At 38.1% G+C, this 24,983-nt stretch overlaps 1 protein-coding gene across 5 annotated transcripts in view; it reads left to right on the forward strand.

Moving 5' to 3' along the window:
• LOC143040605 (uncharacterized) overlaps positions 1 to 24,983 on the forward strand; it is a 535,837-nt gene that overhangs the window by 365,187 nt on the left and 145,667 nt on the right. For all 5 annotated transcript variants that reach the window (XM_076211732.1, XM_076211736.1, XM_076211735.1 and 2 more), the window contains 2 exons: positions 22,965 to 23,170; positions 23,935 to 24,151. In XM_076211732.1, the coding sequence (XP_076067847.1) occupies positions 22,965 to 23,170; positions 23,935 to 24,151 (423 nt within the window). The remainder of the gene's footprint in view (positions 1 to 22,964; positions 23,171 to 23,934; positions 24,152 to 24,983) is intronic.

The raw sequence follows: 24,983 nt of genomic DNA on the forward strand, positions 1-24,983 counted from the left end.
TGAATGGAATAAACTTCCTGCATAGGTAGTGCAATGTAGTTCAGTTCGAAGCTTTAAGAATCATTTAGATAAATACCTAAGTAAGATGCTGTAATGATTATAATTTATCTTATATTATTTGTTTTTGTTTTGTTATCATTTGTCTGTCTGATCTTCATTTATTATTAGTTATATGTTAATTTATTATTTACTATTTACCTGTTTGTTTATTATTTTAACTATACCTATGCATTTATTTATGTATTTTATTTGTTATTTACATTATTATAGTTTTTTATTATTCTATTATTAATATATGGTATATATATATATGTGTGTATATGTATATGTATGTATATATATATATATATATATATATATATATATATATATTTTTTTTTTTTTTTTTTTTTTGCATCCGACCTAGATATAGATCAAAAGGTCTCCTGTCGGCATGCTCCGCCTTTGTAATCCTTTGTAATCCTTTGAAGATTCTACAAACTTCAGATCGGTATCCCTTACAAGCACAGAAACAAATGGATCAAACACTTGGAAGACAATAAAATATTAAACACTAAACAATTTGGCTTTAGCAGTGGAAGATCATGTACCACAAACTTAATATGCCCTTACTTGAGATTAATTGAAATAATACAAGAAAGAGATGGCTGGGCAGATTGCACCTTCTTGGACTTGCAGAAGGCTTTTGACAAAGTACCACAAAAAGTTAATAATAAAAATTGAAATAATAGGAGGAATACAAGGTAAGCTGCTGGAATGGATGAAAGATTATTTTCTTACATACATACATATACAAAGGCTTTTTCCTCATTACAAGGGAGGTAGCCAAAAAGGGAAAGGCATAAAATCATTCCCACCTATTTCATCCCTGAATATACTCCACACCCCTCCCACCCTCCCTCTTATCTGAGCACCTCCTGGATGACGGGTCATCCCTGCACCTTGCCCACTGCCCTGGGTCAGAAGCAGTGTCGCAAGACACAGCTCATCCACAGTAAGGCCGCTTCATTAAATCGGTGACCCCCCCTCTCTGTCCCCCCTTGCATAAAAGGAGAGGACGGGGAGAAATCCCTTTGGGCTGCTTCAAATTTTGCTCACACATACTACCTCACCCCCCACCCCCCGCCCATTCCACCTCATGCAATCACAACATCATCCATATACAACCATTCTCCATTCACTCTTGTCTTCTGTCCTCTCCCGTTCTTCCTCAACAGACATTCCCCTCTTCCCCAAAGCCCCCTTCACCCCATCCATCCACCTCATCCTAGGACGTCCCCTCATGTTCACTCCCTCCACATCTGCCTTCCATACCTCTTTTACTAGTCTTTCTTCACTCATTCTTTCCATGTGTCCAAACCATCCTAATATTCTGTCATCAACCCTATCTCCCAGCTCCTTTTCCACCCCTGTTCTCCTCCTCACCTCCTCATTTCTCACTCTATCTAGCCTAGTAACCCCATCATACTTCTCAGACACCTCATCTCAAACACATTTAAACTTCTTCTCTCTTCCTCTCTTATGTTCCATGTTTCTTCCCGAAACAGTGCTGTTGGCACAATCACTCCTTCATACAGTCTCCTCTTCGCATCCATTCCCAAATGTCTATTTCTCATTACACTCTTTAATCCACCAAGGCATTTACTCGCTTCTCTCAATCTACATTCTACCTCCACCTTCACTCCACCTTTTCCTGCCACATTTGCACCCAAGTATCTAAAACTATCCACTTCCTCCAGTCGCTCTCCCTTAATGCTCACTTCCAGTCTACTGCCACTTTCACCCCTTGTACATCTCATCACCTTACTTTTACCCACATTTATCTTTAGCTTTCTTCTATCACATACTCTCCCAAACTCTGCCACGAAGTTCCTCAATCTCTCCTCCGATCCTGCCACAAGCACAGTGTCGTCAGCAAACAACAGCTGGCTCACCTCTCACTTTTCTCCATTTTCTGTAACCATCTCCAATTTAGAGACAAAAATTCGAACTGGGAAGATGTGAAAAGTAGCATCCCGCAAGGCTTTGTATTGGCTCCTTTAATGTTCGCCATATATATAAATGATATGGATGAGGGAGTGAAGTGTTACATAAACTTCTTTGCTGACGATGCCAAATTACTCAAGAGAATAAGCACAGAATATTGCAGATCACTACAAGAAGACCTGGACAAAATATGGGAATAGAGTCAGAGGTGTGAAATGAACTTTAACATTACGAAATGTAGTATAAAGGAATTTGGAAAAAAGCAAAAATAGAATATCAGGTCAATATAAAATTGGTAACAAGGAAGTCAAAAAAATTAATTCAGAAAGGGACCTGGGAGTGATTACCTCAAGTGAACACCTGATAAACATGTCCATAAATTATTTGGAGAGACTTTTAACTTATTAAGATCAATGAAAGTGGCCATCGACTACATAGATGAGGAAATGGTAAGAAAATAGGGGTTGCACTGATAAGACCTAAATTAGAGTATGCTGTAACACTATGGGCACCTAGCACAAAAAAAAATATATATATATATATATATATATATATATATATATATCAAAGAGCAGTGACAAAAATGGCACCTACACTAACAAATTTGACATGCAAAGATTGGATAAATTACATCTATCAACACTGGAACAGAGAAGAGAAAGAGGTGATCTGTTGACCATTTACAGAATTATGAAAGGGATGGAAATTCTTGATAGAGATGACTTATTAAAATAGGACAGAAGAGAAGCAAGAAGACACAAGAAGCTAAAACAGGCCAGTTACAGAAGAGAATTGAAAAAGAATAGCTTCCCACATAGAGTGATTGATGTCTGGAATAAACTAAATGGAGAAACAGTGAGTACCAAAACTATACAAGATTTTAAGAATAAACTGGATGCAGAGAGATACAAAAACAGGTCACTATGAGCATAGCTCTTGTCCCATAAAATACAACTAGGTAAATACATTTATACTTCTCACTGCCTCTCTTCAATTCCAAGTCTCTTCCCCATCCAGTGCCATTGACACAATCACCTCTTCATATAATCTCATCTGCATTCATCCCCAGATCCCTAATTCTCAAAACACTTTTTAATTCCCCAAGACATTTACTTGCTTCTCACAATCTACAATTCACCTCCACTTCTGCTTTTCCATTTCCTGCCACACATGACCCCAAATAACCAAAACTATCCACACTCTCCAGCCTCTCTCTTTTAAGACTTCCAGTTCTCTGCCATCCTCTCCCTTTATACATCTCATCACCTTACTTTTCCCCACATTTACCTTCAATTTGCTCCTATCACATACCTTCCCAAACTTCATAAATAACTGCCTTAATCTCCTCTTTGACCTTGCCACAATGCTGTATCCTCAGCAAACAACAACTGGCTCACCTCCTACTTTTCTCCCTTTTCTTCAACCACCTCCAGTCCCCTGCCCATTACCTTTGCCTTTGCCTCCTACACCACCCCATCCATGTACACATTAAGCAACCATGGCAATATGAAACATCCTTGATGCAGCCCCACCTTTATCTGAAACCACTTGCTCTCTCTCCATTTCCAATTCTAACACAAGCTGTACTACTCTCATAATAACTTTTGACTGCCCTTAACCTCTTCAGTACGGTTCAAAATCTCGCGGGCAGCATTAGCTGTCAGATGTACGATGTGTCGTAATAATACTCACATCATTAAATATAGTAATGGCTTATACTGATCGTTCTCTCTTTCACCCGTGAATTTTGATAACCATAGAAAATGTGATGAAGACAGTTTAGAGAGTATGTCATTACGCAAGGGCAACTACAATAAATATAATCAAGACGCCGATATGGCAGCCTCGCGTATCCACTTGCTCCTCATGCCGCCTATGTGTGCGGCACCGTATGGAAGGGGTTAACAGTTTTCCCCCCATCACATATACAGTTGAACCTTGAACCTTTTGTCTACAGACACTGTATTAACACATATTAGATGTTATGCATATAATTTGCTGATCTGAATATGTAATCCATTAGTCAGGATGTCCGGTATGGAAGTTTAAAAATCCCAGGTGTTTCGAACTGAGTTGAGTTTAGCAATTGTCTGCAAGGCAGTTGTGCTGTGGGTGCTATACCTTTTTTTTTTTTTTTTTTTTTTTTTTATTATTATTATTATTTTTTTTTATATAACTTATATAGGAAGAGAGCTATGCTTGTAGTGACCTGTCTTTGTGTCTTTCAGCATGTAGTTTGTTCTTAAATTCTTGTATGATTTTTGCACTTACTAATGTTTCATCTAATTTGTTCCAGACATCGACCACTCTGTGTGGAATATTATTTTTTTCCAGATCTCTTCTATAACTAACCTTTTTTAGTTTTTTTTCAAGTCCTCTTGTTTTTCTTTTATCCCACTTTAATAAATCTTCTCTGTCAAGGACTTTCATGCCTTTCATGATTCTGTAAATGGCCAGTAGATCTCTTTCTCTTCTTTGTTCTAGGGTTGGTAGTTCCAGTTTTGACAATCTTTGTTTGTATGTCAATTTTGAAAGTGTTGGTGCCATCTTTGTTGTCGCTCTTCAAATTCTTTCTAATTTCTTTATACTCACTTTTGGTGCTGGGTGTCTATAGTGTCACAGTGTGACTAATATTTTCTTTACCATTACCTCATCCAAGTAATTAAAGGCTGCCTTTATTGATCTTAGTAAATTGTAGATTTCTCCAACTATTTTATTAATATGCTTGTCTGGTGACACATCTTTGTTAATAATTACTCCTAGGTTTTTTTCCATGCTAACTTTATTTTATTTCCTTTGTACCAATTTGATATTGCCCTGATATATATATATACATATATATATATATATATATGTATTTTTTTTCACTTTTTCCAAATTTCATTATACTACATTTCTTGATGTTGAAGTTCACTTCAAAATTTTGGCTCCATTCCCAGACTTTGTCCAGGCCTCTCTGTTGTGACTCAGTCTTTTTCTGTACTTACCGTATTTTTCGGTGTATGACCCGCGGCTTTTTGCCTCAGAAAGGGGCCAAATTTCGGGGGTGCGGGTGATATAAAGGTGCGGGTCATCTGTGGATTCTGGTTAGAAATTGCCCTCTTACTCAGTCAAAAAAAAAAAAAAAAAAATGAACGATTAGTTTAGCTGGGTGCCCTCTCGGATCGGGGATTTGTGGGGGGACCGACCGGATTCGTCGTATGAAAGTTGATTCAAGTCATAATACAGCGCGTACGATCGAGACAAACGACAAAGAGAAGGTAGGATTTGTCTTACCTGCTTTACATGCTCTTGTTATTAATAAAGGCATTATCACAAATAAAACAGGCTTAACTAAACAGCATGAGCACAATACAAGTGACTGGTACCAACACCAACATCGTGTGTCGCGATCAAACAAAAACAAGCGGGCGGCCATTTTCGCAATTACAAATTACAAACTGTACCTGATTCCTTAATGCTAAATTTGTGCATTACATGTGGGTTGTTCAAGCATGGAAGAAAATTAAAGAATCGACTATTCAGAACGGTTTCCGTAAATCAGAAATGTGCCATCCTGCAATGTTCGATGCATGCTACGACTCGGAAAAGGAATCGGACGAATCCGAAATCGAAATGGAAACGAATGAGGTCACTGCATCAGAATTGGCCGATTTATACCACAACCTCTTCTATGACGATATAGAGGATGAGGAATTCGATGGCTTCGTGAGCGATGATACGCTTTCATAAACATTGAATGTCGTCTGTGATCACTGTGTTTTTTTTCTAATAACGATGTGCTCCATTGACTCTGTTCATAACAGTTCAGTAATGTGCTCTATTATTGTTCTATTCTATTGAAAACTAACCATTGGAAATTGTTTGGTTTAAAAATTAATTACCAGTGTTTGTATGGCATTTATAAACCAATTGATTAATTACCGGTAAACAATCAAACAGGGTTTTATGGCATTATTTACACAAATTTATTAAGGTTCTTTGTAATATATATATATATATATATATATATATATATATATATATATATATATATATATATATATATATATATATATATTAAATGAAGCGGCCTTGCTGTGGATGTGCTGTGTCTTGCGACACTGCTTCTGACCCAGGGCGGTGGGCAGGGTGCAGGGATGACCCGTCATCCAGGAGGTGCTCAGATGAGAGGGAGGGTGGGAGGGGTGTGGAGTGTATTTAGGGATGAAATGGGTGGGAGTGTTTTTATGCCTTTCCCTTTTTGGCTACCTCCCTTGTAAGGGGGAAAAAGCCTTGGTATATGTATGTATGTATATATATATATATATATATATATATAAGTGCAATAAAATATATTGAAATGTAATTTGTTGGTTATTCTTCATCTTCATCACAATCAGAAATAAATAGGACTGGAGGAATACTGGTATCATGATCATGAATCGCAATGCCGCGTCTTCGACCCATCCCAAAGGCATCGTAAGATCAGTTGCACACTTTCGAGATCACCCCTCTTTCATCGAAGCTACCACTACATCTAGTGGCAGCTTCAGAAACCAAATTGTGATGAATCCTGAAAAGCAAGATATCACCAAGAAACCTCCTAATATAAATCACATAAGCATTGATGAAACAGAAAATTTAGAAAAAGCCTCAGCTTTGAAATTACTTTGATCACCACGTCAACGGCCGGCCGTAACAACAACCGCCGTGAGCTGTGCCTGTGGCCACCCATGCATGGGTAGTATACATCGTCGGATCTACACTGCCGCGCACGCCATATGACTGCGGGTCATACAGCGGTGCGGGTCTTGTGTGGATTTTCACTAAGGTGTAAGGGGGTGCGGGTCATATAACGGTGCGGGCTATAGTCCGAAAAATACGGTACTTTCTTTAGTAGTTCTGTGTCATTTGCAAAGAAGTTCATATAACATTCTACACCTTCATCCATGAGATTTATATGTATGGCAAACGTTATCGGAACTAATACAGAACCTTGTAGGACTCCACTTATCATTTCTTACCAGGTCGAGTTTTTGTCTCTTGAGTACCACCCTCATTTTTCCCCCGTTCAAGAAATCTTTCATCCATTTCAATAACTTTCCTTGTACACTTCCTATTATTTTGAGTTTTCTTAGTAGCTTTTTGTGTGGTACTTTATCAAATGCCTTTGGTAAATCTAGGAAAGCACAATCAGCCCATCCATCCCTCTCTTGCATTATCACTATTAGCCTTGAGTAAAAACATATCAAGTTAGTGGTACATGATCTTCCTTGTCTACACTAAAGCCAAATAGATTTGGATTCAGTATATTATTTTCTTCCAGATATTTAATCCATCTACTTTTGATAATTTTTTCACACATTTTAGCTATTGTGCTTGTAAGGGAGACCAGTCTATAGTTTGAGTCTTCCTTGTCACCCCCTCTATATATTGGTACAATTTATAAAAGGGGAGTGAGTAATCAATTATCTTGTATATTTTGTTCGTTAGTTCACTATACATTCTTTCAGTATCCAATTTGCAATTCCATCTGGACTGTGTGATTTTCTGATGTCGAGATTTATTATTTGTTCGTTTATTTCTTTTTGTGTCACAATTATTTAGTTTCATTGTGGGGGATCTTTCTCTCTGTCCTTCATCCCAATTTTGCATATTTTCAATTGTGAATATAGATTTAGAATGTTTGTTCATAATTTCAGCCATTTCCTCTTCATCTATATATTCTTCATTCTATTGATACAGTTTCACTATTTCTTGTTTATTTTTTAATAGATTGATTACAAATTTGGACAAGGAATCATATGAGAAGTACAAAGTAAAGTAAAGCATAAGATAAAGGAGGCAAAAAGGAGAGCAGATGTGAAATGGGGCAAGAGTATGACAGAAAAAATTGAAAGTAATAAAAAAAATGTTTTGGAAGGAATTAAGAGAGGAGGCAAATTAAGTAGAGAAGAAAAGGTGAAAGGTGCAGAAGGACAGATGATAATGGAAGAGAAGGCAGTAAGAGGAAGATGGGTAGTTGCAATGGGAAGCACTAAGAAAATGAGTGAGGAGTGAGGAAAATGGAGGAGAAAAATGAAAAATGAAGTGAAGGCAGTTGTTAAGATGATGAGGGCAGGTAAGCCACCTGGGTTGGATGGATGTCATACAGAATGTCTGAAAAAAGGAGGTACAGTGATGGTGGATTGGCTGGTGAGGTTATTTAATGTTTGCTTAAGGGAGGGTAGAGTGCCAAAGGACTGGAGGAGTGTGTGTAGTTCCACTTTACAAGGGAAAAGGGGACAAGTGTGAGTGTAGTAGCTTCAGAGGGATCAGCTTGTTAAGTGTAATTGGGAAGGCTAATGGAAGGGTCTTGACTGAGAGGATTAGGAGAGGAATAGAGGGAGTAATTGGTGAGGAACAGTGTGGGTTTATGACAGGTAGGGGTTGCATAGATCAGATTTTTGTGGTAAGATAGATATGTGAGAAAACTATAGGAAAAAGTAAGGATGTATTTTGGGCTTTTATTGATTTGGAAAAGGCTTATGACAGGGTAGACAGGAAGGCACTCTGGAAAGAATTGCAAATATATGGAATAGGAGGAAAGCTGTAAGGAGCAGTCAAGAGTTTTTATGAAAGTATTAGAGCATGTGTTAGGATTAAAAATGGAGAGAGTGAGTGGTTTGAGGTAAAGATGGGACTTCGTCAGGGATGTATTATGTCACCCTGGCTGTTCAGTTTATACATGGATAGGGTAGTGTGAGAAGTAAATGCAAGGGTAGTGGGTCAGGGATTAGAGATGTTTAAAGAAAATGGAAAAGACTGGGAGATAAGCCAGCTGTTGTTTGTTGATGACACTGAGCTTGTAGCACAATCAGAGGAGGGATTGAGGAAGTTAGTGAAAGAGTTTGGGAAGGTGTGCAAAAGAAGGAAGTTGAAGATAAATGTGGGTCAAAGGTGATGAGTTGTGTATGGGGGGAGAGTGGCAGCAGACTGGAAGTGAGTATTAAGGGAGAGAGACTGGAGGAAGTGGATAGTTTTAGATACTTGGGTGTGAATGTGGCAGGAAAGGGTGGAGTGGAGGTAGAATGTAAGTTGAGAGAAGGAAGTAAATGCCTTGGTGGATTAAAAAGTGTAATGGGAAATAGACATCTGGGAATGGATGCTAAGAGGAGATTGTATGAAGGAGTGAGGAGGAGTTTAAATGTATATACTTAGTTGTATTTTATGGGATGAGAGAGACTGGAGGAAGTGGATAGTTTTAGATACTTGGGTGTGAATGTGGCAGGAAAGGGTGGAGTGGAGGTAGAATGTAAGTTGAGAGAAGGAAGTAAATGCCTTGGTGGATTAAAAAGTGTAATGGGAAATAGACATCTGGGAATGGATGCTAAGAGGAGATTGTATGAAGGAGTGAGGAGGAGTTTAAATGTATATACTTAGTTGTATTTTATGGGATGAGAGCTATGCTTGTTGTGACCCATTTTCATATCTCTCCGCATCCAGTTTATTCTTAAAATCATGTATAGTTTCGGCATTCACTGTTTCTCTGTTTAGTTTGTTCCAGACATCAATCACTCTATGTGGGAAGCTATTCTTTTTCAGGTCTCTTCTATAAGTGTCCTTTAGTTTCTTTTCGTGTCCTCTTGTTTCTCTTCTGTCCCACTTTAATAAGTCATCTCTATCAAGAATTTCCATCCCTTTCATAATTCTGTAAATGGTCAATAAATCACCTCTTTCTCTTCTCTGTTCCAGTATTGACAGATGTAATTTTTCCAATCTTTGTTCGTATGTCAGATTTGACAGTGTAGGTGTCATTTTTGTCACTGATCTTTGGATTCTTTCTAATTTTCTTATGTTCTAGTTTAGGTCTTATCAGTGTAATCACTATTTTTTTTAACCATCTCCTCATCTATGTAGTCGAAAGCCACTTTCATTGATCTTAGTAAGTTAAAAGTCTCTCCAAATAATTTATTGACATGTTTATCAGGTGTCAAGTCGCTTGAGATGATTACTCCCAGGTCCCTTTCTGAATTGACTTTTTTGACTTCTTTGTTTCCAATATTATATTGACCTGATACACTTTTTTTGCTTTTTCCAAATTCCATTATGCTAAGTTTCTTGATATTGAAGTTCATCTCACATTTCTGACTCCATTCCCATATTTTGTCTAGGTCTTCTTGTAGCGATCTACAATCTTCTTCTGTTTTTACCCTCTTGAGTAATTTGGCATTGTCAGCAAAGAAGTTCATGGAACAATTTACTCCCTTATCCATATCATTTACATATATATGGGAAACATTAAAGGAACCAAAACAGAGCGTTGTGGGACACCACTTTTTGTCTCTAAGTACCACTTCCATTTTTCTTCCAATTAAGAAATCCTTCATCCATTTCAGCAGCTTACCTTGTATTCCTCCTATTATTTCAATTTTTCTTATTAATTTTTTATGTGGTACTTTATCAAATGCCTTTTGCAAATCCAAGAAGGTGCAATCTGCCCAGGCATCTCTTTCTTGTATTATCTCAATCTCGAGTAAAAGCAAATTAGGTTTGTGGTACATGATCTTCCACTTCTAAAGCCAAATTGTTTAGGGTTTACTATTTTATTTTCTTCCAAGTCTTTGGTCCATCTATTTCTCATGACATTTTCACATATTTTTGCTACTGTGCTTGTAAGGAATACTAGTCTGAAATTTGTAGGATCTTCCCTATTTCCTCCTTTATATATTGGTACTATGTTTGCATCTTTCCAATCTTGTGGTACCTTTCCTTCTTTGAGTGAGAAGTCTATTATCTTGTATAGATTGTCTGTCAGTTCATCAATACACTCAGTATCCAATTTGCAATTCCGTCTGGTCCATGCGATTTCCTGACATCTAGGTTTTTTATTTGATCTCTTACTTATTTTTGTGTTACTTTTATTTCTTTCATTTTGGGTGATCTTTCTTGTTTTCTATCTTCCCAAAATTGTGAGCTCTCAATTGTAAAAACTGACATGAAATGTCTGATCATGACTTCTGCCATTTCTGTGTCATCTCTATATTGTATTCTTTATCTCCTTCACGCAATTTCACTGTTTCTTGTTTATCCTTTAGTTTTTCATTTAAATATTGTAAAAGAGTTTAGGTTCATCCTTACATTTGTCTATATCTTTTTCATAATTTCTTTTTTCTTTCCTGCATATATTCACATATTCGTTCCTAAGTTTTATATATGTTTGCCATTTGGATGTTTTTTGTCTTTTTTCCATCTTTTCCAGGTTTCGTTTCTTCTGTCTCTAGCCTCACTGCACCTTTTGTTATACCAACACTTAATATAAATCTCTTTTTGTTTCTTCGTTGGTACATTTCTTTGGTACTTTTCTTTGAATATGTTCCATTCCATGATGCCATGCAGAATGTCTGAAGAAAGGAGGTACAATTATGGTGGACTGGCTGGTGAGGTTATTTAATGTTTGCTGGAGAGAGAGGGTAGAGTGCCAGAGGACTGGAGGAGTGCCTGTATAGTTCTGCTTTACAAAGGAAAGGAGGACAAATGTGAGTGTAGTAGTTACAGAGGGATCAGCTTGTTGAGTGTAGTTGGGAAGCCTTATGGGAGGATCTTGATTGAGAGGGTTAGGAGAGGAACAGAGGGAGTAATTGGTGAGGAAGTGTGGTTTTAGGACAGTAAGACAGATATGTGAGAAAGCTAAAGGAAAGGGGGAGGATGTTTTTTGGGCTTTTATGGATCTGGAAAAGGCTTATGACAGGGTAGACAGGAAGGCACTGTGGAAGGTTTTGCACATATATGGGATAGGAGGAAAGCTGTTAAGAGCAGTCAAGAGTTTTTATGAGGGTAGTAGAGCTTGCATTAGGATTAGAAATGGAGAGAGTGAATGGTTTGAGGTAAAGGTGGGACTTTGTCAGGGATGTGTTATGTCGCCCTGGCTGTTCAATCTTTACATGGATGGGGTGGTGCAAGAGGTGAATGCAAGGATAGTGGGTCAGGGGTTGGAGATGATTAAAGAAAATGGACAAAAGTGGGAGGTGAGCCAGCTGTTGTTTGCTGATGACACTGAGCTTGTGGTAGGATCAGAGGAGGGATTGAGGAAGTTAGTGACAGAGTTTGAGAAGGTGTGTGAAAGAAGGAAGCTGAATATAAATGTGGGCAAAAGTAAGGTAATGAGATGTACAAGGGGAGAGAGTGACAGTAGGCTGGAAGTGAGCATTAAGGGTGAGAAAATGGAGGAAGTGGATAGTTTCAGATACTTAGGTGCGAATGTGAGAGGAAAGGGAGGAGTGTAGGTGGAGGTAGAATGTAGATTGAGAGAAGCGAGTAAATGCCTTGGTGGATTAAAAAGTGTAATGAGAAATAGACATCTGTGAATGGATGCTAAGATGAGGTTATATTTACCTTATTTACCTAGTTGTATTTACCTAGTTGTATTTTGCGGGAAGGGGAGCTATGCTCGTGATGTCCCGCCTTTGTATCTTGCAGTGTCTAGTTTGTTTTTAAACTCATGAATGGTTTTTGCGCATACTATTCCATTGTCCAGTTTGTTCCAAGTGTCCAAAACTCTATGAGGAAAACTGTTTTTCTTCAGTTCTCTTCTATAGCTATGTTTTTTTATTTTCTTTCCATGTCCTCTTGTGTTTCTTTTGTCCCAGTTAAGTAAGTTCTCACTATCGAGTACCTCTGTGCCTTTCATGATTCTGTAGATGGTCAATAGGTCACCTCTCTCTCTTCTTTGCTCCAGTGTCGGTAACTCCAGTTTAGCCAATCTCTCTTCGTATGATAGGTTTGCAATTGCAGGTGCCATTTTTGTAGCTGCTCTTTGGATTCTTTCTATTTTCTTTATATTCTTTTTGGTACTGGGGGACCACAATGTCGCTGCATACTCTAATCTAGGCCTTATCAATGTAACCAATATTTTTTTCATCATGTCTTCGTCCAAGTATGTAAACGCCACTTTTATTGATCTTAGCAAGTTGTAAGTCTCCCCGACAATTTTGTTAATCTGTATATCATAGGACAAGTCGTTCGTGATAATTACTCCCAAATCTTTTTCGGATCCTACTTTCTTTACTTCTTTGGTTCCAATTGTATATTTTCCTGATATTCTGTTTTTGCTTTTTCCAAACTCCATTATGCTACACTTCTTAGTATTAAAGTCCACTTCCCATTTCTGACTCCAGTTCCATACCCTATTTAGGTCTGCTTGCAGTGCTTCACAGTCCTCATCAGTTTCTATTTTCCTTAGCAGTTTGGCGTCATCGGCAAAGAAGCTCATGTAGCAGTTCACGTCCTCATCCATGTCATTCATATAGATAGCAAACATTATTGGTGCCAGCACAGATCCTTGCGGTACTCCACTGATCACCTCTTTCCAGTCTGAATATTTTTCTCTGAGCACTACTCTCATCTTTCTACCAGTCAGAAAGTCCTCTATCCATTTTAGTAGGTTTCCCTGTATTCCTCCTATGTGTTCCAGTTTTTTTAGTAGTTTTCTGTGTGGTACTTTGTCAAAGGCTTTTTGCAAGTCTAGGAATGCACAATCAGCCCATCCATTTCTTTCTTGCACTATGTCTATTAGTCTTGAGTAAAAGCATATTAAGTTTGTGGAGCATGATCTTCCTTGTCTGAATCCGAATTGTCTTGGGTTTAATATGTCATTGTCTTCCAGATGTTTTACCCATCTATTCTTGATTATTTTCTCACAAATTTTGGCTATGGTGCTTGTTAGTGATACTGGCCTATAGTTGGTGGGTTCTTATTTGTTTCCTCCTTTGTGTATTGGTACAATGTTAGCATTTTTCCAGTCCTCGGGTATCTTTCCTTCTTTGAGTGAGCTGTTTATTAAGATGTGTATTTTGTCTGTTAGTTCTTCTTTGCACTCCTTTAGAATCCAATTTGCAATACCGTCCGGGCCATGTGATTTTCTGACATCCAGCCTTGATAAATGTTCTGATATTTCCTTTAGTGATGCTGTAAACTCATTCATGAGGGGAGATTTCTTGTTTTTGTCTATGTCACAATTTGGTATTTTCTCTCTGGTGAAAACAGATTTAAAGTGATTGTTCATGACTTCGGCCATCTCTAAATCTTCTGTGTATTCTATGTTTCCTTGGCATAGTTTCACCAATTCCTGTTTGTTTTTAAGTTTACCATTCACATACCGATAGAATAGTTTGGGTTGCTCTTTGCATTTGTCTATAATATCCTTCTCATGGTTCCTTTTCTCCTCTCTTCTCACATTAACATACTCATTTCTATAGTTAACATAAATTTGCCATTTGCTTTGTTTTTTGTCTTTTCTCCACTTTTTCCAAGCTTTGTCCCTTCTGTCTTTTGCCTCACTGCATCTTTTGTTGAACCAACATTTAATGTACTCTCTCTCTCGCTTTTGTCTTGGTACATGCCTGTTTACCCCTTCATTGTAGTTTTCCATCAATATATTCCATTTCTCTTCCACTGCTGTTTCTTCCCTGTAAAATATTTCCCAGTTTGCATTCCGGAAGAATGTCTTTAGTTTTGTAAAGTCTGTTTTGTTGCACCTCAGTCTTCCTTTCCTATGCTTTTCGTTCCTCTCTATGTCTATTTCTTCCTTTAGTATAGTTTCAATGAGTACATGGTCACTCTTTCCAATTGGTGTCTCATACTGGACTTTATGCACTATTTCAGGCTCTGTTGTAAATATTAGATCTAGTTTCGATGGCTCTTCATTATTTCTGTACCTTGTGTTTTCACGGACCCATTGGGTCATTGTGTACTCCATGGTCATATCTAGCAGTACATTGCCCCACGAGTCATCTCCTCCTTGCACTGTCATGCTGTCCCAACAAATTTCTTTGCAATTGAAGTCCCCCATAACTACCAGATTACCCTTACCCATTAGTATCTCATTGAGTGATTTTCTTGTGTCATCTAGCATTTTTGTATGTTCGATTTCTTTCCAAGCGCTTGTTTTTGGAGGCACATAAGTCACCATATGAAGGAGTGATTGTGTCAACAGCAATGTACGGGGCAGAAACATGGAACATGAGAGAGGAAGAGAGAAGAGTTTGAATGTGTTTGAGATGAAATGTCTGAGAAGTATGATAGGGGTTACTAGGCTAGATAGGGTGAGAAATGAGGAGGTGAGGAGGAGAACAGGGGTGGAAAGGGAACTGGGAGATAGGGTTGATGAAAGAGTACTAGGATGGTTTGGACACATGGAAAGAATGAGTGAAGAAAGATTAGTAAAAGAAGTGTGGAAGGCAGTGGTGGAAGGAGTAAATATGAGGGGGCATCCTAGGATGAGATGGATGGATGAGGTGAAGGGCCTTTACAAAAGAGAGGAATGTCTGTGGAGAAAGGACGGGAGAGGACAGAAGACGGGTGAATGGAGAAGGGTTGTGTATAGATGAGGCTGTGATGCATGAGGGGGAGTGGATGGGGGATGAGGAAGTATGCATGAGAAAAAAAATTGACGCAGCCTGAAGGGATTTCTCCCCTTCTCCTTTTCTGCATAAGGGGACAGAGAGGGGGGGTCGCTGAATTTATGAAGCAGCCTTGCTGTGGATGTGGTGTGTCTTGTGACACTGCTTCTGACCCAGGGCAGTGGACAGGATGCAGGGATGACCCGTCATTCAGGAGGTGCCAAGATAGGAGGGAGGGAGGCGGGTGGAGGGTGGAGGGGAGTGGAATATATGGGAAATGAAATGGGTGGGAGTGATTTCTATGCATTTTTCTTTTTGGCTACCCCCCCGTGTAAGGGTGAAAAAGCCTTTGGTATATGTATGTATGTTCCATTTGTCTTCCATCTTTGTTTCCTCTTTGGAGAATTTATCCCAGTTTGTGTTTTGGAAAAAAAAATTTAGTTTTACAAAATCCGTTGTGTTGTACATAAATTTTCCTTCTCTATGCTTATCATTCCTACCTACATTGTTTTGTTCTTTTAATTCAAACTCTATTAGTATATGGTCACTCTTTCCAATTGGTGTTTTATATTCGAATTTGTTCACAATATCTGGTTTAGAAGTTAATATTAAGTCTAATTTCGACGGTTCCTCATTGTTTCTATATCTAGTATTTTCCTTAACCCATTGTGTTAGGGTGTATTTGATGGTCATATTTAGTAGAATGTTGCTCCAATGATCTCTCACTTTTACTATCATTTCTTCCCAGATTATATCCTTTGCATTAAAATTGCCCATGATTACTATGTTTCCATCCTCTTTCAGTAACTCATGTAGCACATTTATTGTGTCTTCCAGTAATTTAGAATGTTTGCTATCTGACCAAGCCTGTGTTTTTGGTGGTACATACACTGCTACAAATTTCCTGCTTTTCATCTTTTTGTTTACAATTTTGATCATAATTCTATATTGCCTTAGCCTTCATTTATCTTTGTCACATTTAGACTCTTTTCGGTCAATATCATAACACCTCCGCCCCGCTTGCCTGTTCTATTTTTCACCCAGTGGTTGTATAGACCTTGTCCCACTATGCTTGTTGATATAGTTCTTTTCAGTTTTGTCTCCATAATTCCCATGATGCCAGGTTTTTCCATTTCTAGATAGTCATTTAATTAATTGATTCCAGATATCATGCTGTCAATATTTGTGTATGTCATTTTTAGTTTCATATTTTCTTTTCATTTTTGGTTTAAGTTTCCATTTTTTTTATGTACCATTTTTTCAGTCCCAAGTCCAGTACTCTAAAAAAAAACTTGTTTTTTCCCGTCCGTTCTTTTCTCATTTCTGTCATTGGCTTCAATTCTGAGAGCTTTGTCATTCTCTTTTTCCTCATCACTCATTTCCTTTTGTATCCATATATGTTTGAATTTCTCTCTGCTTGCCAATTCAACTGCTTTCGATAATATCTCCTCTGCTATCATTTGAGTTCTTAGTTTTATTTTCAGCGCTCTATGTTTTTTTTTTGTTTTTTTTTTTTAATATTTGCCTATCCTGTGGATTTCATCAATATCTTTATCAAAATTTTGCCCTTTATCCTGTATTTCTTTTAAAATTTCCTTAGCTATTTCCTTCTCCTCCTTTTCTCTCTGGTATCTATACATATCATGTTTTTCCTGGATACCATGGACCACAATGCACTTACCTTTGTCAACTGTATCTCTTACCCAATTTTCCTTTTCTTTAATAACTTTCATAACTCTTTCTTTTGTATTTTCCTCTATCTGTTTTTGTAATATTTCACTGAGGGATATTTTTTTTTTTTTCCTGTTCTTGTTTCCATTGATTTTTTATTTCAGTGAGGTCTATTTCTTTGATTGACTCTTACACCTTTCCGGTCTCTACTTGTAATTGTTCTTTGAAATCAGGTGCCTGAGAAGTATGATAGGGGTTACTATGCTGGATAGAGTGAGAAATGAGGGGAGGAGAGCAGGGGGGAAAGGGAGTTGGGAGATAGGGTTGAGGTGATGAAAGTATTGGGATGGTTTGGACACATGGAAAGAATAAGTGAAAAAAGAGTTGTGGAAGGCAGAGGTGGAAGGAGTGAACATGTGGGGTCAAACTAGGCTGAGATGGATGGATGGGGTAAAAGGAGCATTGGGAAATAAGGGAATGTCAGATGAAGAAGGATGGGAGAAGACAGAAGATAGGGGTGAATCGAGAATGGTTGAGTACGGATGGTACTGTGGTGCATGAGGTGGAGTGGGTGGGGGATGTGAGTTGAGGGAGTATGTGTGAGAAATAAATTGATGCAACCCAAACAGATTTCTCCTGTCTTCTCCTTTTCTACATGAAGGGACGGAGAGGGGGGGGGATCACTGGTTTAATGAAGCGGCCTTGCTGTGGATGTGGTGTGTCTTGTGACACTACTTCTGACCCAGGGTAGTGGGCGAGATGCAGGGATGACCTGTCAACCAGGAGGTGCCAAGATAAGTGGGAAGGAAAAGGGTGGAGGGTAGTGAAGTGCGTTAGGGATGGAATGGGTGGGAGTGGTTTTTATGCCTTTGATTTTTGGCCACCTCCCTTATAAAGGGGAAAAAATCCTTTGGTATATGTATGTACAATGTTGGTATTTTCCCAGTCCTTTGGTATTTTTCCTTATTTGAGTTAGCAACTTATTATGTTGAATATTTTGTCCATTAGTTCTTTGCATCCTTTTAGTATCCAGTTTGCAATTCCATCCAGGCCATGCAATTTCCTAACATCAAGGTTTGTTAATTGCTCCATTATTTCTTTTTGTATTACTATTATTTCCCTCATGAGGGGAGATCACACTTCACTTCCTTTGTCCCAATGCTGTAATTTTCTCTAGTGAAAACCGACTTGTGTATTCTGTATTTCCTTGGCATAGTTTCACCATTGTTTACTTTTAAGTTTACCATTCACATATCTATAGAATAATTTGGGTTGATCTTTATATTTTTCTATGATGTCTTTTTGCCTTTATATTTAGGAAGTGTGCCCTGTGGGGCTACAAGGAGAAGGATGCCTGGTCCCAATCCTCGTCCCTTTCTTCTCGCCTCTTACAATCCAAGTGGGAACACTCGGTGGCAGCATTCTTTTCCCCCACCACAGGGAATTCCCCCACCACAGAAAAAGAATACTCAGAGAAGTGGTACAGGACAGCAACAAGGGGTTGGGGGACAGCATAACGGAGGGACAGTCGTAGTATAAAAGTGTCATCATTTCTCTATGAAAAGTTTTCCTCTATCATAGACAAAATGATGTGTGGCTCTGGTCCATAGGGGCGCCCCATATAGACCCTAAAGTATCGACTGCATACCAACAGCACTGTATGGAGCAGAAACATGGAACATGAGAGAGGAAGAGAGAAGGAGCTTGAATGTGTTTGAGATGAAGTGTCTGAGAAGTATGATGGGGGTTACTAGGCTAGATAGAGTGAGAAATGAGGAGGTGAGGAGGAGAACAGAGGTGGAAAGGGAGTTGGGAGATAGGGTTGATGAAAGAGTATTAGGATGGTTTGGACACATGGAAAGAATGAGTGAAGAAAGACTAGTAAAAGAGGTATGGAAGGCAGATGTGGAGGGAGTGAACATGAGGGGACGTCCTAGGATGAGATGGATGGATGGGGTGAAGGGGGCTTTGGGGAAGAGGGGAATGTCTGTTGAGGAAGGACGAGAGAGGACAGAAGACAGGGGTGAATGGAGAATGGTTACATATGGAAGATGTTATGATGCATGAGGTGGAATGGATTGGGGGATGGGGGATGAGGTAGTGTGTGTGAGCAAAATTTTGACGCAGCCCGAAGGGATTTCTCCCCGTCTCCTCCTTTATATGGGGGGACGGAGAGGGGGGGTCGCCGATTAAATGAAGCGGCCTTGCTGTGGATGTGCTGTGTCTTGCGACACTGCTTCTGACCCAGGACAGTGGACAAGGTGCAGGGATGACCCGTCATCCAGGAGGTGCTAAGATGAGAGGGAGGGTGGAGGGGTGTGGAGTATTTTCGGGGATGAAATGGGTGGGAATGATTTTATGCCTTTTCCTTTTTGGCTACCTCCCTAGTAAGGGGGAAAAAGCCTTGGTATATGTATGTATGTATGATGTCTTTTTCAGTTTCCTTTTTCCTCTCTGCACACTTTTACATATTCATTTCTATAGTTTATGTATATTTGCAATTTTCCTGATTGTTTATCTTTTCTTCATTTTTTCCAAACTTTGTCTCTTCTATCTTTTGCCTCACTGCATCTTCTGTTGGACCAATATTTGATGTACACCCTCTCTTGTTTCTGTCTCGGTACATACATATTTACTCCTTCATTATAGATTTCTATCAAGATCATCCATTTCTCTTCCACTTTTATCTCTTCAATATAGTTTTTCCCAATTTGTATTTTGTAAGAAATTCTTAAGTTTTCCAAAGTCCATTTTGTTGTACCTCAGTCTTCTTTTTCTGTACCTTTCATTTCTCTCCATATATATTTCTTCCTTTAGTTCAGCCTCTATTAGTATGTGGTCACTCTTTCCAAATGGTGTCTTGTATTCAAATTTATGTACAATTTCAGGTTCTGTTGTTAATATTAAATCTAGTCTCCATGGTTCTTCATTACTTTTGTATCTGGTATTTTCACTGACCTATTGTGTCACTATATTCTATGGTCATGTCCAGTAATATATTTCCCCATAGGTCCTCCATGCCCTTCACTATCATTTCCTCCCAACAGATTTCTTTGCAGTTAAAGTCCCCCATAAGTACCAGGTTACCTCCGTCCTTTAGTATCTCATTTAATGAGTGCCTTGTATCTCTTAACATTTTTGAATGCTCATTTTCTTTCCAAGAGCCCATTTTTGGGGGCACATAAATCACCACAAACTTTCTACTTTTCATGTCTCTGTCTTTGACTTTTATCATGATCATTTCTACATTCTTTTTATCCTCAGTAACCTTCGTCACATTCATTTTTTTTTCTTGGGCAAGAACATGATTCCTCCTCCTTGTTTCTCATATCTGTTTTTAATCCAATAATTGTATATCCCATGTCCAACACTATTAAATGGTATTGGACCTCTTAATTTCGTCTCCTCAATTCCCATTATGTCTGGTTTTCATCTGATGGGTAATTATTTAGTTTATTCAATCCTGAGATTGATCCATCAATGTTAGTATAGGCCACTTTTAATTTTTTCTTTCTCCATCTTGTTTTCTCTTTTTATTTTGCCCACTCTAATGTACCATTTTCTCAGCCTCATGTCTATGAGTGTCCAATAGAACTCCTTGCTTTTGCTCTCCATCCTCTTTGCATCTTTTCCTTAGCTTCACCTTTTAGTATTTTCTCTTTTTCTATTTCTTCAACACTCATTTCCCTTTTTATCCATATCTTGTGTGTGTATTTACCTAGTTGTATCTTATGGGAAGGGGAACTATGCTTGTGGTGTCCTGCCATTGTATTTTACAGTGTCTAGTTTGCTCTTAAATTCGTGTATGGTTTTTGCACACACTATTGTTTCATCCAGTTTGTTCCTAGCGTCCACCACTCTGTGTGGAAAACTGTTTTTCTTCAAATCTTTTCTACAACTATAATTTTTTAATTTCTTTCCATGTCCTCTTTTGTTTCTCTTGTCCCAGTTTAGTAAGTCCTCTCTATCAAGTATTTCCATGCTTTTCATGATTCTATATATGGTCAGTAGGTTGCCTCTCTCTCTCTTCTTTGTTCCAAAGTCAGTAACTTCAATTTAGCCACTCTCTCTTCATATGACAAGTTTGATAGTGCTGAGGCCATTTTTGTGGTTATTCTCTGGATTCTTTTAATTTTCTTTATATTCTTTTTGGTACTGGGTGACCATAATGTCGTAACATACTCCAGTCTAGGCCTTATTAATGTGACCAATATTTTTTTAATAATTTCTTCATCCAAATAGGTAAACACCACTTTATTGATCTTAGCAAGTTATAGGATTCCCTGACAATTGTGTTTATTTGTTTATCAAAAGACAACTCATTTGAGATAATTACTCCCAGGTCTTTTTCAGATCCCACTTTCTTTACCTCCTTCGCTCCAATTGTATATTGTCCTGATATTCTATTTTTACCTTTTCCAAACCCCATTATGCTACATTTCTTAATGTTGAAATCCACTTCCCACTTCTGACTCCATTTCCAAACTTTGTTCAGGTCTTTTTGTAGTGATTTGCAGTCTGTGTTGGTTTTCAGTTTCCTCAACAATTTAACAATATCTGCAAAGAAACTCATTTAACATTCCACATCATCATCCATGTCATTCACATAAATAGTGAACATTATTGGAGCCAATACAGATCCTTTTGTGACTCCACTAATCACCTCCTGTCAACCTGAATACTTTTCTCTGAGTACTACTCTCATTTTTCTACCATGCATGAAATCCCCCACCTAGTTTAGTATGTTGCCTTGTATCCCTCCTATGTTTTCCAATTTTCTAAATAATTTTTTTTGTGTGGTAGTTTGTTGAAGGATTTTTGTAAGTCTAGGAAAGTACAATCAGCCCATCCATCCCTTTCTTGTATTATATCTATTAGTCTTGAGTAAAAACATATTAAATTTGTGGTACATGATCTTCCTTGTCTGAATACAAATTGCCTCAGGTTTATTGTACAGTTTTCTTCCAGGTGTTTTACCCATTTATTCTTGATAATTTTCTCACAACTTTTGGTTACAGTGCTTGTTAGGGAGACTGGTCTGTAATTAGTTGGTTCTTCCTTGTTTCCTCCTTTATATATTGGTACAATGTTTGCATTTTTCCAGTCCTATCTGAATTAAAGCTGTCAAAAACTCTGTGTGAGGTGTATCAGAGGAGTGTAGTGTATGTGGAGCAGAGCTGGGTGTATTAATGCTGGACAGGTAGTTCATTACTGTCAATGTGTTACCAAAAAATCTGAGATGCATTACCATCAATATGTTACCAATTTTAATTTCCTTTAGACTGATTTTGATGGAAAAAAAATGAAATGGAGAATTATTTTCTTCTTATGAATATTCTCAATAAAATAATACCTTGACTACAACATTAATATTCCCTATTCTAAAATATAAAATAGTCAGAGCTGGGCACTTGCATTACCACTTTCATTACTAATGGAGTATCTGTCCAGCAGTAACATGCCCAGCTCTGATGTGGAGTGTAGTGTTCTAAAACTGTGTTATGATTTTGCAAGGGGAGTATATGGTACGATGAGTTGTAGTATGAGGCATTCTATGACTTTCAAGGGGATGCAGAGAAGTGTAACAGAGCAGTGTGATGCTTGAAATGTTGGCTTTCTGTTAGGTTTGGGGATTGTGATGATTTTACCATGCTTCCAAATATTGGGTATGGTCTTGGATATTGTGTTGTGGATGCATAGTTAAGTGTAGTTTTTATAAGCCGTTTATATATGGTGATGAAAGTTTCTGTCGTCCAAATTCCATCCAAAGAGCACAAAATCATGAAATATCTAAATTATGTAAAATGTGGCTGGGAGGCATGTATACTTATTTTGGGGGGAAATATATACATTTCTTACCTCTGTTTTGCATCTCCATGTTGGTAACTTATATTTTGGAGATAAAGGTAATGGACAATTTTCATCTGATAGACATGATATCAACAGATTAGTGGCTTGCGTCAAGGACGTAAATATACAGGCCACAGTAGGTGCGACAATTCATTCGAGGGGGAAAAGTTTCCCATAGATACTGCAACACTACCCATACCTCCTCGTCTCATCACAAATTTAGAACTCTTACCTGAACTCTCTACTGATGCAACCTTCACAATATCTTTACCTGGCTTAGAGCATGAGGGTGATGGAATGAGGTAAGAACTATATGAAATTGTTTGGACTAGATTAAGTTCATTCTGTCATGTTTTGCTAAACATGTATTATGCAACAATGTGAATATCAAAGACATCTTTAGTCTTTTGAGAGTGGCCTTGAGAGAATGTAGCCTTTTCTATGTATGTATTCATGTTACAAATCTTTAAAGTAAAATTAACTGCCTGTAATTTACAAGACCATCTGGCATTAGATCAAAATCCTGAGAGGTGCCAAATTTATTCCAGTGGGCAATGAATCAAGGTAGTATATTAACCCAAAGGTTTCTCAAAGCAGAATGAAATCATTTGACATTAACCAGATCAGAGTCTTTGAAGTTCCAAATTCATTCCAGTGTACAGTAATAAAGTTATAGACCTACAACAAAGCTGAATAGACTAGCTTTTGTTTAGAAATTTTGCAACTTGATTATAGATTCTGTTTTTTCTATCATTAGTGTATGTTGACAGTAACAAAATATCTTAAAAACAAATGGCTTTTTATAATGTAGTGTCTGTGTTTTTGTTGGTATTATTATGTTTATGAAGTATATTTTTCTTTCATGGAGCTGTGTCTTGCTCCATTGCCTCTGAACTCAGTAGTGTGATGTGGAACAAGGATGGCTTTTCATCAATCAAGTGCTAAGATGGAAGGGACAATGAATAGGGTTTAGGATTGATTTGGGATGGATAGGGTGGGTGAATGCTTTGATTTAACCACCCACCTTATATGGGAGAAAAGGTGGATGTATTTATTTTTCTTTCAGTGAAGTGGCAGTGTTGCTCCACAATGCATCATCTCAAGCAAATCCCAATTTTGAATTCAAAATGTTTTTCAAAGAAGAAATGGAAAGAAAGGCATCAATTTCCTCTTCAAATGAAGATAAAGGCTCTAGACACAAGCGTAATTCTGAGTCCTCTGAGAAATGTTCTGTAAAGGAAAAAAGGCCAGTAAGAGTTGCTGCCCGTATTACAGAAACAGAGGTATGTAATTCCTTTCACATGACTGTAATTTGAGTTATCAGTCTCTAGCTGTGAATCTCTTGAAGAGACTTATGGGTTAATCAAATGGCTGGGGTAAATGATTGGTTGGTTGAATCTTTTTACCAAAGCAATTAATAACATATCTCAAAATGTCCCCTCCATAAGAATCACAAACCTCTATGTTAATAATGATCTATCCAAAATAACCCCCATCTTATACTAGAAAAAAAAAAATCCTAGTAAACCAAAGGTAACCTTGGCTTCTGTTTCTCCATCTCAAAATCAGTCACTATTTACCTCTGAAGATGTCACATTTATAAAGACACATCAGTACATCTAGAACATAGCACTTTCCAGTGGCTGAGTAGACCCAGTTTCTGGACCTGATCTATGACAGTAGACTCATGGATTCCACACTTTAAACATGCAAAAACATCCTGCCTCCGAGCATGCAGTTTCCTAAAATTGCTATCCTACACACGCTGGGAGGCAGAAAGATGGTCATTCTGGGATCTATACAAGGCCCTCATATGGAGCAGACTTGACTGTAGCTGTTAAGGCTATTCCTGTATCCCACAACCCTCCAAATGCTAGATTCTATTTGCTCACATGGCCTGCACAGCATAGGCATCTTTCACATCATTTCACTGAGAAGTTTGTATACAGAAAGTATAACCCCACTCCTCCCAAACATCCACAGCTCCCTGACATCACTAAAATATCTACTGCATTATGAGTAACCCCTACCAACTCAGTCTCCAACACCATTAACCACTTCAGTACGATGACACCTATATAGGCATAATGAGGCACGAGTGGGTACACAAGGATG

Source organism: Oratosquilla oratoria, chromosome 29 (assembly GCF_046742065.1).
Source record: "Oratosquilla oratoria isolate Oo_2021 chromosome 29, ASM4674206v1, whole genome shotgun sequence".
In the NCBI taxonomy this organism is placed as follows: domain Eukaryota; kingdom Metazoa; phylum Arthropoda; class Malacostraca; order Stomatopoda; family Squillidae; genus Oratosquilla; species Oratosquilla oratoria.